We start from the raw sequence: 24,195 nt of genomic DNA, 5'->3' as shown, positions 1-24,195 counted from the left end.
TGCATACATTGGGAAGCACTTGAGATACTACTAGCAGAAAAGTATGGACAGGTTATATTGTCACCCGTCTGGGGAGATTTTATACAAGAAAAGAGGAAAATTCATTCTGTTGCTGTTAAATACATTGGAGCCTTTCTTACCCCCAAATCCACACCCCTTCAAGGGGTTCTCTATACATGGAACAGCATATTGAGGAGTCAGGTGATGAGAACCAGAGGAAAGAGATGCACATATTTGTCAAAGGTTGGACTCTATGATTTTGAAGGTCTTTTCCAACCTTAATGTTTCTCTAATCTATAAAGCCACCACCAACTGTTACAGAAATTGTGCACCTCCTGCAAAAGCTTTCTAAAGCTTTCTACCTCACTCTTTGTTTGCATTGTTGCTGCATGGGTGCTCATGTGTTGAATCCTCCTCCTCATTCGCGAAGGCCCCTCATAACAATCAAGAATCCATCGTGGCTCTAACGAACATGAAGCATCTCTCCACGGGCCCCTCCTGTAGAAAAGCTGCTCCTCAAGTATCATCCAGTCTTTGGCTGCTTTGCTGTAAGCACACTGCTGCATCTGTGGGACAGAAACACTTTGTGCTGGCTTTTGGACACTTCCCTCCTCTCAGCCACCAGTGGCACCACCCCAGTGATTCAGAGGGATCTACCCAACCCACCAGATGGGACCACCGCAGAGGGAGTGCTGCAGACCTAGCAAACAAGTCCAAGTGACCACTGGCAGTGTGCTGCAGCAGAAGTTATTAGGGATAAACTAGTGATAGTCTGACTAGACGATACAGTGACAAATACAAGCACATCACAAAATTGAAAATGGCGGCTTTCATTAAATTTCCAACTCAAAAGCAGTCAGCCAGGAAAACCACATCACAGAGGTTTTTATTAATTCCATTTTCTTCTGGCAAATGTGTGTGACAAATAGCAACAATCATCATGTTCACTGAAAACAGTCTGAATGTCTCAAATACAAATGTACTATGCTCCCTCTGAGCAAGGCATAAATTTAATTAATTTTACTTAGGTGTTGTGTGCAAGGAGTTGGGGAGCATTAAAATATTAATTTAAAGAAGAGGAGAGGTGCAAATTTCAAAGAGGCAAAAGTTTGTTGGTCTCTAATGGCCAAACTTGAACCTGTGATGTTTTACTATGAGCTTGAGATCTATTTTAAAAGTTTTACTCGCTACTAAGGAAAAAAAAAAAAGGTCAAAGTCCTCACTTTCATTTCTGCCATTGGAGGAGTGGAATAATTCATTTAAACAAAGGAAAAAAAGGCTCCTGAAAATAAAGTGAGGCATTTGATTGCCGAATGATGCTGTATCACACTTCAGTGGCAATGTCAGGAAAGGAGTGTTGACTCATCAACTCTCAGCAGTTCTTTAGGCACAATATTCATCTCACTTTTAAAATGCTCAGTTTCTCAGGGTAGTCCAAGGGTAGTCCAACAGAAAGCTGTTGCCCAATATTCATCCTTTACCTGTACGTGGTCCTTGTACAGAGAGGCATACAGCTCCTGCCCAACTCTTCGGTACCGTTCCATACTTGACACAAATCCCTAGAAGAAACGTCAGAACACGTTATGCCAAGGTGCTGCAGGTGCAATTCCTGTGAGGGGCAGAAGCAGGCATTAGCTGCCCTTCTTTTACAAGAGCAGTTAGGGAATATGGCCTGTGTCTGCAAGTTTGATGGCTCTGCAGGCAGTGTACTGATTAGTCAATTACCTGAGAGCAAGTGGCACACTTAGACTGGAAATACATAGACATGATCTTAACAAGATCATTAGTGGAACTGCTCAGAACTTTCTCAGAAGGTGAAAGAAAACATCAAATACAATTTAAGGCTCCTCTTTTTTGGAGCTGAATTAGTACTGCAAATAGCATAAATGACAGAGACCCCAGCTGAGGCAAGGATCTATAGTGATATTATACAGGAGAGGTGAGTGCCTGCAGTGCCATATGAATGCTGTCACATGCAGGTGAACTTCCCCAACAAATATGAGACTGTTGTGAGTCACAGCACGAGGCTGCACTTGCTGTGAAAGTCCCAGCCTCTTACTACCTAAAGCCATGGATCAGGTAGGTAACTTTTAAATGCAGGGACTCTCTGCCACACTGGCAGTGATCTCTCACAGCAAACTGTCTGGCTGCTGCTTGCACTGGGCTCTAATTAAGTTAACATACAAGGCCTGGGTGTTGTGCCGATTACTGCTGGCTGCCAGCCAGGTCTGTAACCCTGCTGCGAAGCCACATTTATTGGTGTTTCCCTGCAGGAAGCTCCTGTTTTACACTGATGAAAGTCATTATATTTTTGTTTGTTTAAAGCATCATTAAACCTGTAATCACAGTTGCAGCCTCACAAAACTATTCCATAATTCATATAAAACTCCCATAAAGGCTGACCTAGAAAGCAACAGCATCTCTGTGCTGTTAAACCAGTCTCAGTGTAGGAGAAGAGCTGAGATCCTGGCTCTATGTGGACTTAGGGCAAAACCATTCAGAGTAGAAAACCTTTTCCTCCATTTTAGATATTCACAGACTATTCAAGTCAAGTCAGTGCTCTACTGGCAGCTGTTTCAAAGTTGCTCATAGTCGGTGGTTCACTCATGGTCACCAGTGAGACCCCCTAAGGTCAAAGCCCACATTGCAAAGATTCTCACTGACCCAGCTCCTAGCCCTTGAAACATATGAAGGGTCCTAAGGAGGAAAAGTTCTTCTAGCCAAATCTGGTTAACCAAAGACTAACCACTTTGGCTTCTAAATGAGCTATAGCTAGCCAGCTTCAACCAGATGAAAATGTCCCTCTTGATCCCACGGGAAAACCATCTGGTTGTAAAGTGAAATGAACAGTTAACAAAATTGGAGATGACTCTGATTGGAAGGAAAAAAGCCCACACAAACCAAACCAATGCACAAAAACAAAACCTGAAAAAGATATCCAATAAACATGGAGAATATGGACTAGGCTATTATTTAATAAGCCAGTCAAAACAATTACACTGTAATGCTTAATGAACAACTAATGCAAACAAGTTTCTAACAAATAAACAGTTTCCATTAAAAATTTTAAGTGGTTATCCTTTAAAAGACCACCTCTTTACGGAGTAGCTTAACTTCAACAGTGCCACAGTAAATCTATCTTAAACAAAAACATGCCAGCTTTGATAATTGTTAATGTAGTGTAACATAAGGTTTGAGTTTCATATACAGAAAAGCAGGTGTAAATGTAAGAACTATAATGCACATTTTAGGGAAGGGTCTACTAAAGAGCCTTATTGATCAATCCCTTCCTAAAAATCTGAGTATGAAACCATGCTTTAAGTCTTTCATTTACAGATTTCTCTACTTTGCTGCCTTAGGCAATCACATTGTAAGTAGAATCAGATCATTTTACTGCCACATATTCCCCAGCCAATATTTAGAGCTTGAAAAGGTGATGGAATTTAAAAGTTATTTTCCTATTAAAAAACCAAAACAAATCACAGACTCAAAAACCATTTCTGCTCTTGCTGTATGGAGTCCTCAAATAGGAGAGAAAATTATTAGCACTGAGGAAATCCAGAGTGTGAATTTTCTATAATTTCTTTCAACTAAAGAGATTGAGAGACTGTTTATAATGAGAAACAGTTGAAAAGAAAAACATAGAAGATTGAGGTGAGACTTATAAGTTAACAAAACTCTACTGAGCTTTGGAATGCTTTATGTCTGATATTTTTTTTTAATATATATAGATCACTTAACACTCCTGCACCTCATAAATATTCAGGCTTGCCATAACAAACTCATATTGCATGATCCAGACACCACACATACCACAGCTCTTTCCTAAAAAACATTATGTCATTAGGGCTCTGCACTTGGAGGCTTTCTTTATATGTGTTGTGCTACAGAATACACATGCACACAAAAGTATGTGCCGAAACTATTAATAAATAAAAATAAACGTCAAGACAAATTAATTTTTGACTTTTAAGAGACACAAGGTAAGCCTAAATGTTCAAATCCCTCACTGTGCCAAGCGAATTATCCCATGGATGACAGTGACAGTACCCACATACTTGTTTTGAAGCATGTGTTTCTAGTCATCTGTTGGTAAGGGCTAGAATTAGTGATGATAGTCTACTACTTTAGCTCTTCTGAACAAAATAAATATTGTAAGTATATAAACATACATAGTAAGAGCATTTATGTAGCATCACAGCTGTAACTCTTGCACAGTAGTTTTGACCAGTACCACTCAGAGATCTTTATGAAAGAAGTCAAAGTCTTTAGTTTGCAGATGGGGAAACAAAGAAGTGAGTTTCTGGAACATGACAGAATCTAAGAGCTGAGTTTCTGGAACATCACTAAATCATAGAATTGTTTGGGTTGGACAGGACCTTAAAGATCACCCAGTGTTGTACAACCCCTCTTCTATGGGCAGGGACATTTTCCACTAGAACAGGATACTCAGAGCCCCATCCAGCCTGGTTTTGAACACCTCCAGGGGTGGAGAGTCCACAACTTCCTGTCATTAGGACGTGGTTGCAGGGAAAGGGGGGATGGCGATGGGGCAAACCCAACCTGAATTAATTTGAAATAGCATGATAAGCCCACAGGGAGGATGCATATGGTGAGAGCATGCAGTAGTGGGAGGGAGAAACCATTTGATGAACTAGTTTGGAAACCCCTTCTACTCTTATGTTCCCAGTGGCAGATAGTACTCTAATATAGCTGATTTACCAGATACAAGATCTCATATCCCAGGAAGAGTCCATGTGCTTTATTTGTCTAAACTGGGCTTTCACAATTCTTCAAGGAAGGTTTTTTTTATCTAATTATGGCTATTTAAGCAGTCACTAGGTTTTCAGAAAGTATTTCACAGGCACAGAAAAACAGCACAGCAGGTAGTGAGCTCTTAGGGATGCCAGACACTGCATGTAAATAGCATATGTGACAGTGGCAAAGAGTTTGTGCATGGCAGAAATAGATCTGATGACTGATTCAAGAAATCACTGTGTTTAGGGATGTGCTTAGGCATGCATTTCACAGGTTTTATGTACAGGTTTTCTGCTAGTGAAGGGAGGCAGACGCACCTTTAATCCAAGTATTAAAGATATCAACACAGAGATAATACATATGCAGCAGTTGAACCTCAAAAATGACAATTAAAAATACTTAAAATCTCTATGGATGATCACTCCCAAAGAAGAAAATAGGAAATTAGCATCATTAGAATAAGAAAAATTACACGATACCAATGTGATACTCTTCACATCTTGAATCAAACAGAAAAGCAGATGAAGCAGAACACTAAGGAAATGCCATTTTAGAAAGAGCAAATTGTTCAGTTTTTCTTAAGTATATATTTCCCAGCAGCTCAACATTAAATGGCATCCACTTGTGGCGCAGCATTGCTCTTCTCAGCAGCCCCATATGCCACCTCTGTCCTCTGGACCACATGCCCTAACCAGTGTGGATGAGGATGTGACCTAGTCAGGAAGGAGAGAGTTTCTCACAAAAGCAAATGATTTTTGCAGGCATCATCTAGAGCCAATAATTTTTTCATAGAACATTTCTGAACCACCATGACTTACACAGGCACGGAGACAGATTTTCAGTAGTTTTGAGCCTAAACCCTTTGGAGATATGAAAACTATCTTCTTGTATTCATGGCAGTTCTCATGCTCCTTCTGTTTCCACACATCTAACCAGAATGTTAAAGCACAATACTTCTGGTCCTTTCTTGCTAAATCAATCAATGCTTGCTCATCAAGCTTGCTACAGAGGACAGGATTATAGCTACCATGGCAGCTTTACAGAGAAGCATCTGAGTGCTATAGTAAACTATTAGAGCTGGGTAAAGTCTCCAATGCACCAGCCCTGTTCTATTCAGATAGAGACAAAGTGCATAACATCTCCAAATCTTCTCCTGCTACTAAATCTGACAAAGTAACCAGGTACACTGCTACCCTGTGCAAACAATAAGCCACCTTTCTTGAGACCAGATTACTTTTCAAGAAAGTGACTATGCACTAGGCAGCAAGTAGGTTCATTTCACAAGAGAAAAAGTTGTTCCATTACTCACCAGGTAACAGCCATTAAGCTAAGGCAGATAATGTTTTCCTTAGCAAATTAAAGAGCAGTTTATCCTAGTCCTTCACATACACTCTCCACACTGAGGGTTGTTTGCAGGCTCTTTTGAATCACAAAATTGTTATTGCCGTGTGGATTTTATTGTTGCTTTGCCAAAATTCATTTAGCTTTTCAACAGACTGAGTTCCAGCAGTTAAGTGTTGCGGGGAAGCTTCGTGCCTCAGCCCACTAGGAGGCTAATGCAGTGTGCCAACTGCTCCTAAGGATCATGGATGCATTCCTGGCATTGCCAGTTGGTTGGGGAATAGCAGACCTAATGAGAAAATCCTCCATATTTCAGTGCATCATAAATGTACCCACACACAGGGGTGGGTTTCAAAGGGTAAACCTAAAGCTTGGTGCGTACATGTGACTATTTATCAGCTAAATCCAGGCAGTACAGAAGCCAATCTACTTCTATAGCAACTATATGTCTGTATGTGTGCGTGCATACACACAGCCCTTCAACAGATGACACTATTGAACAGATTACTTGTCTCCTAATAGCAAAAAAGCACAATGAGAGTCAAGGCATGTTTATTCTTTAATCCTATCTCTGAGAATGGCTTCTGTGACTTGGGATAATTCATTCAACCTCTTGAGGACTCAGTTTCCATCCTGTTACAGCAGAGGCATTAACTTTTACCTCTGAAGTGAAAGGTGAAGGTCAGACTTTGGCATCACAGGGAATAGCAGTGGAGTCTCTTCTAGCCTTCACTTGCTCTTACTCACTGTTTTCCTATTTCTATTTAAAATGTGGAAGTCCTACAGGTGTATTTAACTTAGGGCTTTATTACACACTATTATCTAAATGCATTTGTCCAACATTCTCATGCACTGGCATTTCTGATTACATTTGAATCATGGCTTTTATGTAAGAAAAATGTGCCCTTCTAGTCCTTGAGCTGATGAAAGAATTCTGTAAACACCAGTGTATGCTTAGAGGTTAGAGTACAGAAAAAAGAAACATCTCTCTCCTGACTCATAAAAATATAGTTTTCCTAAAATGACTTACATTTAAAGGTGACAAGATTACTTCTGGAGTTTCTTAGTGCATATACTTCAAGCTACTCTGCAGCAGAAAGCATAAATAGAACACAAGCAAACTTTAATTTGGCTAGCAAAGATGAGAGCAACAAGAAAGGAATGGTCGCAGACTTCAGCACAGTTAGCAACCTATAGCCTCACTTAGAAGAAACATGTAAGTCAATCTCGCAGAGATTTCTAGGGCCTCCCTTGATTTTCTGTTCTTTACTTTTCAGTTTAAATTGACACTTCAGTCTTTTGAATTCAAACCATTTCTTTCTGAAATTATTATAAATAAAATGTTGAATCAAAAAACTGGAAGAAAACAGACATATCTGAACCAAGAAATACGAGAAATTATTTATCTATGTATTTAGCAAAGAAAATCATAGTCTGTTTCAGTGGCTAGCACTAATTTCTAGGGTTTTTCTGCAACCAAATAAAACTCCTCTTTCATCCATGTCAACACCATTCAACTCATTTGGCATCAGCTCCGTTATGTGAAAATAAAACTCCACAACCAGCAGCTCTTGAAAGATAAGACTTTGGTGCCAAGAGCTTTAAACATTAAATTCCACTTGCTGAAATCCTATATCCAAGCTTAACCCTGACCCAGACAATCTCTAGCTTGAAAGGCAAAAGTATATTTTAAAACAATATACAGGAGAAATAACAGGCAACATTTTCATACAATGTGTAATTCAGTGAAGGCACTTCACTCCTACAGAAGACCACTGAGTTTAAAAACACAGGAAAATTCCCTCTGAAGAGCTACCCACAGAAAATTTGTAAGCAATGTCTCTTGTGTTTCAGGTTTTAAGATGATATAAATCAAGAAAGAAGCAATCTTGCTAGGATAGGTTTTCTATTGTACACTGTGCTATCACACACCATCTCCTGCAGCAACCTCTAATGAATTTTTAGGGACAGACTGAGGGGTCTGTGAATCTGAGTCAGCCTAAAGACCTGTATTCACCATACAACATTTATATTCCAGTTCTCAGCTACACAGTTATCTTCAATGAATGGGGAAATGATTCCCATGTTTCAGAAAGTTCAGTGATTTGTATCACATAATATGAAATAGCTCTATATTTTATGATTTCATGCAATTCTTAGCTAACACTGACCTGTTGAATTACTTCTTTATGATCTTGTAAACAATCTGAAAATGATAAATGAGCAGTGTGTCAGATATGCGTGTAAGAGGACATGAAAATTTCTTTGTTCAAAGTTAAAGAAACTTTTTTCAGCTTGCTACAGCATGCTGTAATTTAGCTTTGAGCCAGTTATTAAACAAGACAATAATATTATAATGGAAATTGTTTAATATACATCATTAATAGTAAAGTGCCTGCTTTCATTGAAGTAAAAAAAAATGTGTGCTATGAGCAGTTTTGAAATGAATATTTGATTCCAAAGTTCCCTTGTGCATTTAATGACATGCTAATTTACATTTTAATTACTTCCTAAGAAATCAAAGCATTTGTTGACAGAAGAACATAATGTCAACTTCACGGTGCACTGTTGGTGCATAGTTAATGAACTTAATTAGATAATTAGTGATGTTAATTATCCTTCTATTATGAAGATAAACATGTTACACAAATGATGCTCTTTTCAAAGAAATATCATTAAATGTTTGCTTGTTTTAACTCACTTAACTCGAAAAGCTGATAAAAGACCAACTAAGTGATTGGTAAGAAAAAGATTTAAGTTCCTGGCTTTGCAATTACAAGTTAGGAGGTCTCTTAACCTCTTCATTCTGAAGACTGGGATTAAAAAGACCTTTTCTATCAAGTTATATGGGCCTTTGGCATAGAGGAATGCAATTAATCAATGAAAACAGTAGAGGACAGGCATGATCAGGCCTCCTGTAAAACTGAGGAGGCTCTGCATTTCTTGTAAAGAGCAACAGCTCTAAGGCACTGTGTCTTACAGGAGTTAGAAGTACGGTGCTTGTAACCTTGCTCAGGCACTAATCCTAAGGAACCTCAGGACAGGGCATGAAGCAGCTGTTGACTGATTTAGAGTTGACTGAAATACAATTGTTACAGTGGTCCTTTGCTGCTCTTGTAGCTTTTTGACGATATCAAAACCAATCACAGACGCTACTAACCTAAAAATTAAATACATATACTAGATTTTGACAGTAAAACTGGGGAGGGGGAAAGGAGGAGAAAGAGCAAGAGATCAAAAGGCTCACTTTGAAACAGGAAAGTCAGTGATCTGGAAACCTTGGCACTGTATTCAGTCTTACAGACCTTCCTGCTGTTTTACCCAAGTCTCTCACCTGTAAGCATCAAAAAATCCAACTTTGAACAATGCTCCTTGTGCTCCTGCATGACTACTCAAACTTCCAAGAAAGTACAAAACAGCAATTACTAGAGCAGATCATTGCCATTCTACTACCAGAAATGTAATTACACTCTTTTCTACATGATCACGCCTCACAGACAAAGCCACGAGCAAAGCATAAGATAGCACAGTGGATTCAGAAATATGCAGAAAAACCAGCTGCATTTGATGGCTGATTCTCATACTTGCTACCAAATAGCAGGAAATTGCCTTTGCTGATGATGAAGAACATGAGCAAAAGCACAGCAGAAACATGGGGCCTGATCCTTTGCTGGAGTGAACAGTTTGAATTTTGCTGTTTTTTCCAGATTGAGGATTGGGTCTCAAAAGCACTCTTCCTATCTTGTAAATAATTGTGGGGAAAAATTTAAGAGCAGTGTTTGCTGCTTGTTTTTTGTTTGTTTTAATCTGCAGCAAATACTACTACTGCTTCAACGTCTTTGTTTATTTTTCAGTCGATAGAGGAATCACATTAACAACCGAGTAAACAACCCATTTCTTCTTTCTACTGGGCACAGCTCTGAAATCCTGGGTGAATTTCTGGACTTCTCTCAGTAAACTTTGCTCAGTCAGGAGCAAATATTTTTATTTTACTCCAGGATTTAAATTCTTTGTTCCTCCCTATGTAGTTCATACTATTATTTTTCCTTTAATCTCCATGTTTCAACCAAGTGCCTATTGCTGTCAGACATAAGTCCATAACTTGCAGTAATGAAGACAGAGGCCAGTAGTGAACATAGAAGTCCCCTGACAAAGAAAGTGATACAAAATTACATTACAGCACATTTTTAAGTGACTACCAAAGTGGTTAAAAACAGGAGGTAGAAGCAAAAATACCATTTACTTTTAATGTAAGATTTCTAATGTAAGTCTATGAAGGAAGAGAACCATTGAGGGGCAACTAAATTTTCTTCCTCTTAAATTTCACCTCTCTAAAAAGTGTATCAAACTCTGAAAGACAGTCTGGAGGGAGAAGGGGGGAGAAGGAGAGTGGAGAAGAACATTTGGAACTGTAGCTTCGTATCTCATTGAGAAGAACAATTTATCAGAGCTATGGAGCTGTCAGTACTTGACATGATAAAGAATAACACCAAGTGAGTAATGTTTCTTCCAAACCCAGCTCCTTTAATTACAAGCAGCTTCCTTGCAGAAGAGAGACAGAAGATGTAGAAACACCAATTTCATGCACTTGTGCCTGAATAATGTCTCTGTGCTGCCTTTTCCAGATGGCAACCTTTTCACTGGAGGAACTAATGATGTGGGCATATTTAGGGAAAAACCAATAACAGAGTCTTTAACCTTCAACAGCAAAAAGCATGTTGTACAAAATGTTCCTTGGGATACATTTACAAATATCAATTACATTGCTCACTGAGGTGTAATCAGCTGTAATAATCAAAATTAATTTAAAAAAATAATTAAACAGACCCCAGGGCAAATAGTCGACACTCTTGTAGTATGACATCACAGTATACATATGTACCTGGGAAGAGCTTGCTCACTCTGTAAGCAGCAAAGTGATTTTAAGGACTGAGAAGAATTCTGTGGCACGCTGAAAAAACCTTGCAGCTCAGTAAGGTACCATGAGACACATTAGCTGGGTATCACAGTCTTCCTGATCAACACACCTGGAAGTGAACCAGGCATCACCAGGCATAAAGCTGCAATCTCACGTGGCTTGAGCTAGAGGGTTAAGGCTGCCTAAAGTGATGCTAATAACAGACTCATTGTGTCCTCAGGAGAAGAAAAAGACCTTAACATGTTGAGCACCACAGTAGCACAAGCTTGGTTTAAAGCTCTGAATATTTGGTCAATGCACTTTTACCATACCCTAGGGCAAGTTAGTTACTCTACCTCTAGTACACTTGAAAAGTAACATCTATCTAGGGCTTTTTATTTCTAATTTTGACAAATGCTCAGCAAAACCATGGAAATGGCCCTCTCTTTCAGCAAAGGAGGAGCTTACACATGGAAAAGACAGTTCACCTTCATTCCTGACAGTAGGAATTATGCAGACCCTCCAAACCAATCCCTGGGTTATATACCAAGGCTTGTTTCTTGATCTCTAGGGGCTAAACTGAAATTTGGACCTTTAATACTTCATATTGAGTAGAAAATGTAATGATAGTACCACAATAATAGTACTATGATGATACCTGAGCCGTTCTACTAATTCTACTAATTCAGTGGCTGAAGGACAAGGTTTACATAGGTGATGCAAGTCCAAAGCAGCAGCAAAGCTGGCATCTCCTCACCTTGCTCCAAGCAGAGCCCTGTAAACACAAACGTATCTGGGCTGCTTAGGGCACATAACTGTGCCCTATGCAGAAAATATGCATTATTAGACTACACGAATAGGCTTGCCAAGAGAAGTTCTTCAGGTAACTATTTCTTTGTGATTGTTTCTAGCAGCCTAGAAAAGGAACCTCAGCTGCAACAGTTGCCTAGTTTACCATGGAACATGTCAACCAACAGACATTCAGAAGCCACCCCAATCCAGAAAAACTCTCCAGAGCTATATAAAAGTTAGACCAGTGACAGACCCAGAAAAGACAAAGAACAAAATTTACCTCTGATTTGCATGCCATTTCCTCTGTGTTTCGGCCAGGTATAAACCTAATAGCTGAAGAGAGGCTTTCACTCCAGGAATTGTGCTTGCTCTGGGACTGGCCTGGCCCTGCTTTTTTCTGGAGAAGCTTCTTTTCAGATACTGCAGGCCAAAACAGACAGAAAAGCTTTTAAGACTTGAAGTTGAGCCTGTCGGAAGATAGAGGGGTTCTATCCCCATTACACAAGATAAAACAACATAGCAGCGTGTTACCCAAGATGAATTACTTTCTATTTTTATGAGAATTGAATTAACACATACTTCTCAAGCTTTTATTTAAAAGCCTCACAGAGCTCTGCCATAGATCAGTTTCATTATAGACACAAACTGTGAATCACTGCAGCACTACACACATTGCAACGCCCTTCTTTAACCATATATCCTTCCTTTTAAATCTTCCTATGGGATACAACCATCTAAGGAGATTTCTCTTTCTTGCAGCACAACATGAGCCGTAAGACACCACCAGGGGATTACAGAAGGGCTGGGTTATGACACAGGAAGCAATCACAGCCCTGAAGGAGAGAAACTGAGAATCTGCTTCTCAGCAGGTGATGTGCAGGGTATAACCAAAGAACAGCTGCTTTCCACCAGGCACCCCATTTACCACACTATTTTTGCTTACTACAAGGAGTATTCCATAAAAGATCAGAGACCTAGCAAGTGCTGCCAAGCTTTTGTCATAATTTCTTCCCATAAAGGAGTGATCTCTGTTATCTTCATGTCCCTTTCTTTGTCATTTCCTTTTACAGAAAGATCCATCTTGTAAGTGTCCTCCAGAGCCTGCTGCCTCTGAGAAATGAGCTGCTTCCAGATGATTTCTACTGTTCTCAGAATCTCCTGGTGAACTAGGAAACAAAAGTAACACCAAAAAATGATTCTTCATTTGTGTTTTCAAGTCAAGCAACAGGTAATGCAAAAACATCTCATTTGGAAAAGCACTGCTCCAGAGTAACTGCTGGAGTCAGTGGAGTTGTTCCTTTTTGTGTACTGCCTCCATAGGTTCTAAGCTAGAGTAGTTAATCTAATACAGAAAACAGCAGGATATTTCTTTTATATTTCAACTCGTTGAAAGAAACAAGTAGGAGTGACGTGGTTTTAACAGGTTTCTGCTTTGGAAAACCATTTAATCAGAATTTTTATGATCTTATTATCATGCATAGAATGCTAAGCACATAAAGGACATTCTTTTATGTTGCCAAACATCATTGGAGATGGATGGGCAAAGATAACCAAGTTGTGAAACAATTTGACGCAGCAGGAGGATACTGTACAAGGAAGTGCTGAGATGTTTTGCTCTATTTCCCTGCAAACCAGACTGATTTTGTTGCATCATAACCAAGCCAATATATATTAAAAAATAAAAAAAAGAGCACTGCTCTGCTGCAGGCTTCAGCTAACCACACTGAATCCAACCCAACATTTTTCCCATGTTTCTCTTAAATGCTCAAAATGCTTCTTTCTGCACGTAACAGACACACACTGTGTATGGCCTTGAAAAAAAGAAATAGAGCTACAAATAGTATATGTGTCTGGTCCCTTATACTGGCCATAACATGGAGGAGAGATCTCCAAACTGATACCCATTACTCCTGAGGATGTAGGGTGTGACTTTTGAATCAAAAGGCTTGATGCAAACGCAAGTAATTTTTCAGCACAACTTTCCTTTCTCTTTGCTGTGCCTGCAGTGCCTGTACACCAAAGAGGAAGTAAGTGGCACTTGCACAAGCTGCTCTGATAACTGCTTAGGACAGGTATTTTCCTTCTCTCTAAGCCACAGGAAACATGTGCCATAAATTACCATCATCTGGAGTAGGCAGGTTGCCCTTTTCCTCTTCACTGGGGGCAAGGAAAATTTGGTGATAAGAAGCCAGCTTTGGTTTTGCATCCAACCCAAAACCTTCTGAACAGCTGTGACAAAAAAAAAAAAAAAAAAAAAAAAGGAGGACAGGTGAGGAAATCAGAACAAACTGAGGACAGTGAAAGAGCCACAGGTGTTTCTGCATATCCACTCCTACTTGAATCATTTAGTAGATCAGTATTTATAGTCTTGAGAGCTTATACCAGTCATGTAATACCACAGAATTTCCAGAAGTGGGAACTTAACCACTACCAGTCTGGTTTTCGAAGTCAAGGAGCAGTCATCATGACCCTCTAGATCACCCTCTTGTTCGTGCCTAATTCCTGCACTTCTTACTGCACTTGTATCTACCATTCACCCCAATTAGACAGAACACAGGGCTGTACTGATGTAGCCAGTCTACATCAGCCTTCTTGCACCTCCCCTGGGCATCTTGTACATCGTCTCTTTGCTCTGAATTCCTCTGCCAGAGGTATCTGCCACTAGGCAGAAAGCAGTGTCTTGCTGTACCCTACACTTGAACTGCTTAGTCTGAGTTTTTTGTAACAATGATTTATTCATTCAGTTTCTAAAGCATTCAGCACAAAAACATTGTAAATTTAGCACTGTGATACAATTATCATGTAGATGTGATTATTGAGAACATCACCATGGCCAAGAGGAGTTCTGCTTTGGGACTGGGGGCTGTGCCACAATTTACCAGTCAGTAGGTAAAAGACATTAGGAACTTCAGTACAGCAGTAACGCTTCAAAAAAAAAAAAAGTCAAACCGGCTTGGGTAAGGTATCCACACAATCTGGACACAGAATGGCTGCCAATAATGGCATATATAGCCACAAGTAACATACCAAGGTCTTTCAAGTCTAAACAGGTCCTACTACCTGGGAGAGTCAAATCCTTGGGTATGCAAAGCTGCCATTTTTATTTCTGATTTCTTTAAAATACCACAGTTCTGATTCCCTGGGTTTGTTATGTTTGGCTTTTGGATAACACAAACCCTTCTCTAATTTCATTTTTTAAAAAACGTTTCTGCTCTTACTACGTAAAAGCAATCCTTACTCCATCTTAGCAGTTTTGGCCTACAAGTTATTATCTGACTGGAATGAGAATAATCCAGAAAAGATCTCAGGAAGTGTAGCTTACTTCTTGTGTAACACTGTATTAATGGATTCAATTCAAACCATCAAAGCAGTACAGAAAGCTATCAGTGAAACAAGAAATATCATTATAGTGAATAAAGCACTGGCCAATATTGGCTTTTTTTCACAAAACTAAGCTTCCAAAGTAACTCCCCAGCTTACATTAGCAAGAGTATATCTATTATATCAACATCTGTAAGAACAGCAAACAGTGGGTATGGATGTTCTAGCCCTACCCAATGTCAGAACAACCAGAACTTTGCAGCTCAGATCCAAGTCACAATAACACAAAGATCACAAGATCCATGCACACTTTTACTTATGTTTTAAATGTACCCGCACATAAATGACCGCTGGATCAGAAAAAACATCTCACTAAATTACCCCATGCAGACGTCTCAAAGAATGGCTGCCTGCATGACTGTGGAGTGGTTCTAGCCCACGTCTCAGGAAGATTTCCAGATGCTCATTTTCCTGATGGGCTTGTGAGCCAGCTCCACTGAAATCAGTTCAAGCCTGTTAACTGCATTTACTACTCCGAAGTGAGTAGGCTGCTGGAAATGCTGGATCTAGCTCAATCTCAGCTTCTAGTGATTCCCCAAACCAGGTATTACCTAAGTTCTGAGATATCTCCCCCTCTGCAGCCACTTCCATAGGTACAGCACGAGACACAAACAAACATTATAACGAGATGAACATTTGTACCTGCCCGAGTTCAGTTGGCAGAGGCAGTACATCAGACAGATGACAAAATTACTATTTGAGTTGTAAGTTGCAAAAATAATGTCCCAGTGCTCTTGCAGAACAATGAGAGTGTTCAGGACATTAAACTGCTCAGGCAGTGATTGTTGTGGTCTGGATAGGCAGTATAGGATGGCTCTGTTTAAGCAGCTGTACAGGGCACTGAGGAAAACTTCCTTTTGAGAGACAGAGCTTTCTAAGACCTGTGAAAACACAAAACAGCAGAGTACTTGGCTTGCTCAAAGAACTTTCTCCCCAAGGATCCACTCCTCCCACTTCATTTAACCTGCTGGAAACTTACTTCAGTGAAATTCCCCCAAACTACCTCTTACATAAAAATTATATTTTTCTGTATTTCTGCCGAAGTCCCCAGAACTGTGGAAGAGATTAATTTATTCCTGTTCAGCAACGTGTACATAGCCAACAGACAGTGTCACAAAAGAGTTAACTATCCTTTCTTTATGCTGCACCATCTATCTCTAACTATAATTTAGAACTGTTATGTTCTTACGCAAGAAAACAGGAATAACAACAATCACCAAACCAGTTGCAGCCATCCTCTTCAGAATTGCAGTATCACGACCTCAGTGTAAAACAGCATGTTAAAACATGCTGATAAAAGTTGGAAAAAAAAAAAGTGACTCACCCACATAATCTGTTTGACAATGAAGATCAGGATTTGCTTGGGATCAGCAGAAAACATTCTGCTGTTCAGCTTCTCAACCAGCTTCTGAACAAAATAAGCAATATTCATCGTGGATAGGGGTGCAGCTGATTCTGAAGCACCATGAGGATCGCTGCTCCCTGGAGAGGATACAAAAGGGTTGATTATTCCATAACAAGCTGAAATGAAAAAAAAGTGAAATGTGAGATTACCAGAGCTGAGTAGGAACAGTCTCATCCCACAATATGTCAGAGCTGGGACATGTCTAAGAAGACTCTAGGTATAGCAGAAACACCTTACTCAGACTGGAAATGACAGCTCCATATTAAGGATGGAAGCAATCTCACTAAAATGTTGTAATGAAGAACTGGTTCAACTAACAACTCAGAAAGGAGAGCTGCAACAACTAAGTTAGTGGGGCTGCTTCCAGAAGCTTTCAAGGATAAACCTAGGTTTCTTTCCACATACTCCCTTTTTAATATTCAGGTATTTTTAATATCTGTTCTCAAAAAGAAAAAAATGAAGAGGCTCTCCAGAAAAAATTATAAAATTACAATAATTTATGCAAACTGGCTTACAGCAAGATAGATTGGACAGTGCATCCTGCTTAGCTGGACTGTCCTTCTAGCTATTGTTTCCAAACCTTTCTAGCAATTACACCTACAGGCTAAATATCAGCTAGTTAAACAATCTGATTCACTCACCTCTTGGTCTTGTTTTCCCCTCACCTTGGCTGGTAACATGAAAGACATCCATAGCAGACAGCAGAACTTTTGTCTGGAAAAGTCTCTTCTGCTCACTGGTGGCATGTTCTGGAGAAGCCTATATAGTGATGGCATACATATTAGTACAGCAGGAAAACAGGAAATCTGATTCACCTTCACTTTCAGCAAGAGTGCCTATGTGGACAGCTACTGGACAGCAGAGATGGCAGGACTTCATTCCCTAGCTGGAAAACCAAGAAATCTTCCATAGGACTACACCATCTAGCTGATAGCCAGCACAGTCACCCTCTGCACACTGAACAGAAACAAGATTTTGCAAAGGGCCAGAATCTGGCACACAGGTGGTTCCCAAGAGGTCTTGTCCTCAGGGAATTCAGCTCCTTTAGCAGGCTCAGGATTCAGACAATCAGAAATCCATACTCTATTTTAACTGTACCAAACCTTGGGATAGTACTGTATAAACATTTAGGGAGCTGTTGCTCCACAAGATGATTTAACTCATTACAATTGTAGTCAAGCTTATGTTCATTACTATTCATATTACTAAGCTAAGTCTGCATCAGAACTCACATCTAGGATGCCTGGATTATTGACAATGTGGAGTTGAAGCCTAAATTTTTCATCTTCCCCTTTCTTCAGACTACTCTGATTCTCTTGAGTGCTTAGAGTGGCTGAAACCTATAATCCAGACTTCAACTGCTACAGCTTGAATTAATCTGTACTTAAAGTGGAGAGAGGGTTTTTTTGTTTATTTGAGAACTGAGATTTTGTTATCTCAAAAATCAGTACACAGGATACTCCATGTGAAATTTTCTGTTCTCATCAATTTCAAGGGCTGCTCTAATGACAAGCAGATATTACTAAGGAAAAGGGATTTTTTTTTCCCCACCTTTCTTCAATATTAAACATTGCCTGAAAAATATCTTTTCTGTTTTCCAGGGGCAGCATTTTCTTAGTTCACATTAGTACAAAGGCATTAGAAAAGTCCTCTCCTTTTGTCACTGTTAGCACTTTTTTTTACTAGGTTGCTAGCAGGATATGTCCTGTCCTTCCACCCCCCGTGCAAGGTAGAACAGCAAAGCCTGATGAGAAGAGAAACCTCAAGAAGCAGCTCAAGGGGATGTCCTTGTTTGTTTGCTGGGATGTTGAGAAGACTGTCCATCAGGAGGACTCGCACAAAATCCCACACTTGTTTCTTGACAGGGTGTGGTAGGAGTGGGAGAGAGGAGGGATCAGCACAGCCTTTCCCTTCGGCAATGGCTGGACCATCAGGAGTCAAAAGGCCTTCAGACCCACCCTGTGAAAGCAGACAGCAATACATTTTAACTCAGACTCCTGTAAATTGATTTCTTTTCACCTAATGACCCATCTCTGATCTGAAGGGCTTGTGCTGGCTCATATACACGTACCTTGGGTGGTCCTGAATGAAAAGCAACCATAGCCAAAGTTTTCAAGAAGTCAGGACAGTGCCACATGGGGTCCTGCGTGTAACTGTGATAGATCAAGCACAGAAACTCGATAACATTCCCTGGATAGGCAATCGCCCAGGAGGCTTCTGCATCTGCAATAGGCTGAACACAGACAAATGTGCATCTGGTCAAGGCAGCATTCCTCTCATTCACAAAAGCTCATCTTTGTTCCTCTTTAGGAATTTCTAAGCAAACATGACACAGCCACAAAGAAGTCAGACGAGGCACCAGCAGCCAACCCGCACCTTGCAGACTGAAGATACGCCCAACCAGAAAGGTAACATAATATCATCATCATCAGGAATGAAAAAAAAAAAGGAGTACTGTTGTGGGCAAGGCCTGTCTCTGGTCTCAGAAGTTCTTAAACATGAGCCCACCACATCCTGTGCTACATAACCAGGGCAGTAGTTGTTCTGACCCTTGGAAGTCCCTGCTCATTGTCACATTCAGTATTGCCCTCTGAGGGCAGAGTAGGCACAGGGATTACAGGTAAAGGCTGCCACTGGCATCTGTCACACCTGGGCACTTTATTCGGCCATTCACACTGCACTGTCCTTGCAACAAAACACTTACCTTGTCCACAGTGAATCTAACCATTTCCAGCAGTAACACAGCTGCCTCTGCACACAACCCGAATTTGAGGACGTTCTCTGTAAGGTGGTGCTGAAAGATCCACTGCAACATAGACTCAAGATCTTTCTACACAGGAGGAGAGATACTTCATTCAGAGATAGGAATTATATACCATGCATCAAGAACAATGCCTGCTCTCTCCAAATCAGAATAAAATCAACACATCTGCACTTCCAACAGCTCCTTCCTCTCCTATTAAATTTGTAACATTTAACACCTGCCCAAACAAGGTTGTTCTGAACAAAAATTTTCTTAAAGTTAACTAACTAAACGTCTAAAATATGAATCATTTTTATTATCACAAAACCCAAGTAGGGTAAACTTGCCTGAGAATCCTGTCATGGAAAAGGGCATAAAATGTCAAAATAGTAATGCAATAGCAGCTTCAGGTGCTTGTCTGCTATTTTTTTCATACCTTGACTGCTTCAGGCGGTTCAGACTGAGGAGTTGCCAGAAAGAGCTCTGCCACAACCAAGTAGATCTCAGGGATGTGAACATGATCAGTCAGACATCTTTGCAACACAGAAAATCCAAAAATCAAGAAGTAGCCATTGTCAGGCACTGGAGGGTGACTTTTTAAATTATCTTTAAAGGAAAAGAAAAGGAAAGTGTCTAAAAATAAATGTCATATCAGCAGAAGAATTACTGACACAACTTTGTCCTCATTTGTCTCTGTCCCAGGACACTCAGTGGTCTGCTAGGCTGCAGTATCAACAGTATAAAAAACATCCCCGGACTAACAGATAATTTTTCCCACTATCCCTTTTGTTATAGGGCAGTGTCCCTGAATCATTCTTCTTCCTTTCTCCTCCTTTCTCAGATCCACAGGTCTAATTATCAAAAAGCAAGCTGAACAAATTTTAAAGAAACAAAAGGTTTCAGAGCATGAGTTGACATCTGAACACCTCAAGGGCTTATCAACTAGCCTGATTTTGTGCAACACAAAAAGTACCAGGACAAATTTATTTTTAAACTTAATAAATTACTACCTTAGGAAGTAATTTAAACTCTTGGTGTACTGAGATCAGTGAGGATTCTTGTATCATGTACACAGTGATCTTCTACCACTGAGCTGGATCAAGGCAGTGTTTTGGGAACATTAAACCAACACATACCCATTAGAACACTCAACCCTGCAGAGCTGTTTTCCAGCCAACGCCCAGCCACTAACCCCTCCTTGAATTTGTTCAGCAGCAAACGATTGTGGAGGAAGCACAGAAGCAGCTTGATTCCCAGGACAACTGTGCTGAAGTGCAGGTAGCTCTGTGTGAACAGCAGAAACCAGTCTGGCCCCAGTGCCAAAAATGTCTTTTCTTTTTCCCTAGGACAAACAGGTAAATGAAAACACATGGAAGGAAACATGATGGAAGACAAAAAGGAGATATTATTTAAAATTATCTCTAAGTGATTTAGAAGCTCATGTTTCTCTAAAAAAAAAAAATCTCATTAAAGGTGTACCACAACAGAGAATCCTGAAGATTTAACAACAGACTCATCCATACAGGTGAAATCACTCAATTCCTGCTAAATTTAACCTTGTATTACTGTCAGGCAAAACAGTTCATTAAGACGAAGCTCCTTCTCAGAGTGTGTATCAATAACTGAGGCAAGCTACATCACAGACTAGATCTTTCAAACTATGAAATTCAAAATTCTGGTTTAAATTTTGAAGTCCAAGATGTACTATCTAATGAAAATGCACAGTTACAGCACCCAGCACTATGAAATCTGCCTTTCAGTTCTGAAAGGTAGAATTACAGTAGCATCATTCTCATGGTTACGATAGAAGGATGCAAGTAATCCCTCATTATATTGACTTGATTTTCAAATACAGATGGGATTTCTTCAACCCCTGATACGCAGAAGAAACATCAATATCCAAGTTCCCCTTTCACAGTATTTTCTGAAAACATGAAATTTTCTTTCAAAATGGATATCTGATGTGTGCTCAGACCACACAGCTGTGTGAATGCCAGATAAATCACTGACAAAAAAGACTCTGTGAATCCAGTCTGCTCTTACTTAGTATTTGTTTAAATTTGAACATTAGTGTGTTTAGTCCTGGTCAAGCACCAGAAGATGAAAAATCTGGAAGACAGAGACACTTAACTTCCTAAATGTTTCTACTTACTCAGAGGACAGGTGAAGTTTGTCTGAGCGTATTACATCTAACAGCATCTTCAATAGCTGGTTTCGAAGCCAGATTGTCTTTCCAGATGTTTGGCTTAAGGCTACAAATATCAGAAAGTAATAAAGAGTAATGAAGAGACAAAACACATGTTCCATTGCTTTGATGAACAACTTTGCATCAAATTAGCCCAGTAGAAGTACTTATATCAGGTACTTGTATCTTTTTTGCAGAGTAAAAAGATGCAGACATCAAATTTTAGACATAAGGAGTCCTGCTAACATAAGAAACAACCTGGGCTTACATTGCCAAAGTCCTCTCTTTAGAGTTATTTAAAACTCATTCAGACTATATGTTGAACAATATCTCACAGGAAGCAGTCTCAGGCTAACTAGAGAGGGAAATGTAAATAGGCAATCTGACTCGTACTGCCTAACTGTGTTGTCTATATACAAACCACAGTTACCAGTACCTCCTTAATATGATCTATTGTTTAGAGGGGCAATAACAATAAAGCCTCAACTGAAAGATCACAGTGAAAGGGCCAAATGACTGGATGTTCCCCCACGTGAACCTGACAAATACACAGATACTTTAAGAGGTGCAGAGCTCCGCATTATTATTTGCTACAACTGTAGGTGTAGCAAAGTCTTCACAGAAAATCCAGGATGCCCATTGAAATTTTACCCCTTGTAACAGCCCGGTAGGTTAGTATGGGGGCAATTTCAATTTAATGTCCTTCCTCTCTGCGTATATCTGAAATCCAACATTGTGTCAGCTCTGGACAATGCCGCCAAAGTACTACTGGTTTATTAGCAGAGAGAGAACAAAAGGGTCACCTCAGTGCAGCCTGTCCTTTCCATATGAAGTAATTGGAATTGTGCCTCTTCCTGCCACAGGAGGCAGAAGCACTAATGTTGCATTTAGGGTTCATCAGGCCCTGGGGAAGGAAGGAAATACTGTAGCTACCTATCATAACTCATAAACCAAAGGCAGCCCCTCACCTTCAGTGGGCCTCTCAGCCACACTATCCAGGTAAATCTGATTTTCATCCACAGAAGAAGGTTTCAAGGTGTAAACAAGGAACAATCCAATCCTTGCAGAGAAAGAGTGAAGGAATTGTGGTCAACAGAAAGACATTCATTTACTTAGAGATTATATGCAAAGCTGAATACTGATTAATGACATAACAACCACTGGAAATTCCAGTCACTTGAGAAATAGGATGAAAACTTCATAAACTAGGAAGCAAATTAAAAGGTCACAGAATCACAGAATATGCTGTGTTGGGAGGCACCCACAAGGATCATCAAAGTTGAACTCCTGGCCCTGCACAGGACACCCCAAGAATCACACCACGTGCCTGACAATATTGTCCAAATGCTTCTTGATCTCTCTCAGCCTTGGTGCTGTGACCACTTCCCTGGGGAGCCTCTTCCAGTGCCCAACCACTCTCTGGGTGAAATTTTTTCTAATATCCAGCCTAAACCTCCCCTGACATAACTTCAGGCCATTCCCTCAGGTCCTGTCATTGTCACCACAGAGCAGAGATCAGTGTCTGCCCCTCCTCTTCCCCTCACAAGGAAGTTGTAACTGCAGTGGTCGCCCCTCAGTCTCCTCCTGTCCAGGCTGAACAGACCAAGTGAACTCAGATGCTCCTCATACAGCTTCCCCTGAAGACCCTTCATCTTCATGGCCAGCATCTTCTTTGGATGCTCTCTAGCTTAATATCTTTCTTATATCATGATGACCAAAACTATCTACAAATTGAAGTAAAATACATTCTGCTATGGAACTGTTTTCTCTATCTACTTTAAAGGTCTTTCACCAAGAAGAAAGGAATACTGAGTAAAGCACTCTGTTCACATGAAAGACTCTGAGCAGCCTGTGGCATTCAGATATCACTTATCACCACTTGGTTTCCAAGCATACAGAGGAGAACAGAGAAACCTTAACAGGTCCTTTGTGAGGAGGACTGTCACCCATTTTTCACTTGTAGTTTGCTTTAACGCATTACGTGGTTCTAAGGACAGAAAGATTAATGTTATATAAACATATTTAGTGAAAGTGCATAATCTCCTCCTGCCCACAAGAAGGACATTTCTTAAGGGACATAACACCCATTGTTCTGCAGGAGTGGCCCACACAGCAATTCCCACTGGAAGTCCAAATTTGGGACCAGCAGAAACTCCAGCACCTCCCAGTGCTGCTGACAGCCTGTTACAGGCTCTGCTGTTCAGGAGCTGGAAGGATAGGGACTGTCCAATCTCTCAGCACTCATGGGCCTGACAACCAATCACATTACCATAGGATAACAAATCATGATTATTTAAGAAAAAATGCTCTTTCACACTCCTTACATCATTACAAATTTGATATACTAAATCCACTACTCTCACCTGTCTCACTACCCATATGAAAAAAGAAACAGACTAACTCCTACGAGCTCAGGGCAGGGACACGCATACAGGTAACATACATCCAGGAACATAACATCCACAAAAGAGTTGGCAAACACTAAGTTCATGTAACAGCTTACTCCACAGTTAACTATTAGAGGTACTCACACTCTCTAACAGAGCAAAAAGCTGAGACCACAGGTTTGACGTGCAACTCTGTTTCTACATTTTATTAAAACAGAGCTTTAGAAACAGAGCTGCCATCTGTGCAGTGCATTTCCCTGGGAATTAGGTGGCTATAGACAGCACTACATGGACCTTCCTCAGTTG

General features: G+C 40.2%; 1 protein-coding gene across 3 annotated transcripts in view; it reads right to left on the bottom strand.

Annotated features, from left to right (window-relative positions):
• The window catches only part of WDFY4 (WDFY family member 4), a 125,490-nt gene that overhangs the window by 53,681 nt on the left and 47,614 nt on the right, over positions 1 to 24,195 (bottom strand). For 2 of the 3 annotated variants that reach the window (XM_017725986.1, XM_017725984.1), the window contains exons 27-41: positions 22,471 to 22,562; positions 21,470 to 21,569; positions 20,454 to 20,659; positions 19,754 to 19,923; positions 19,279 to 19,404; positions 18,646 to 18,807; positions 18,336 to 18,533; positions 17,216 to 17,333; positions 16,494 to 16,651; positions 15,812 to 16,050; positions 13,908 to 14,017; positions 12,763 to 12,954; positions 12,069 to 12,208; positions 1,482 to 1,559; positions 363 to 566 (exon numbers count right to left, since the gene is read on the bottom strand). In XM_017725986.1, coding sequence (XP_017581475.1) covers positions 363 to 566; positions 1,482 to 1,559; positions 12,069 to 12,208; positions 12,763 to 12,954; positions 13,908 to 14,017; positions 15,812 to 16,050; positions 16,494 to 16,651; positions 17,216 to 17,333; positions 18,336 to 18,533; positions 18,646 to 18,807; positions 19,279 to 19,404; positions 19,754 to 19,923; positions 20,454 to 20,659; positions 21,470 to 21,569; positions 22,471 to 22,562 — 2,293 coding nt within the window. The remainder of the gene's footprint in view (positions 1 to 362; positions 567 to 1,481; positions 1,560 to 12,068; positions 12,209 to 12,762; positions 12,955 to 13,907; positions 14,018 to 15,811; positions 16,051 to 16,493; positions 16,652 to 17,215; positions 17,334 to 18,335; positions 18,534 to 18,645; positions 18,808 to 19,278; positions 19,405 to 19,753; positions 19,924 to 20,453; positions 20,660 to 21,469; positions 21,570 to 22,470; positions 22,563 to 24,195) is intronic. The other variant, XM_017725985.1, reaches the window with a different exon arrangement.

The sequence above is a fragment of the Corvus brachyrhynchos genome, unplaced genomic scaffold (genome assembly GCF_000691975.1).
Source record: "Corvus brachyrhynchos isolate BGI_N302 unplaced genomic scaffold, ASM69197v1 scaffold61, whole genome shotgun sequence".
In the NCBI taxonomy this organism is placed as follows: domain Eukaryota; kingdom Metazoa; phylum Chordata; class Aves; order Passeriformes; family Corvidae; genus Corvus; species Corvus brachyrhynchos.
The sequence above is the reverse complement of the archived record's forward strand: the minus strand, read 5'-3'. Positions and strand labels throughout refer to the sequence as shown.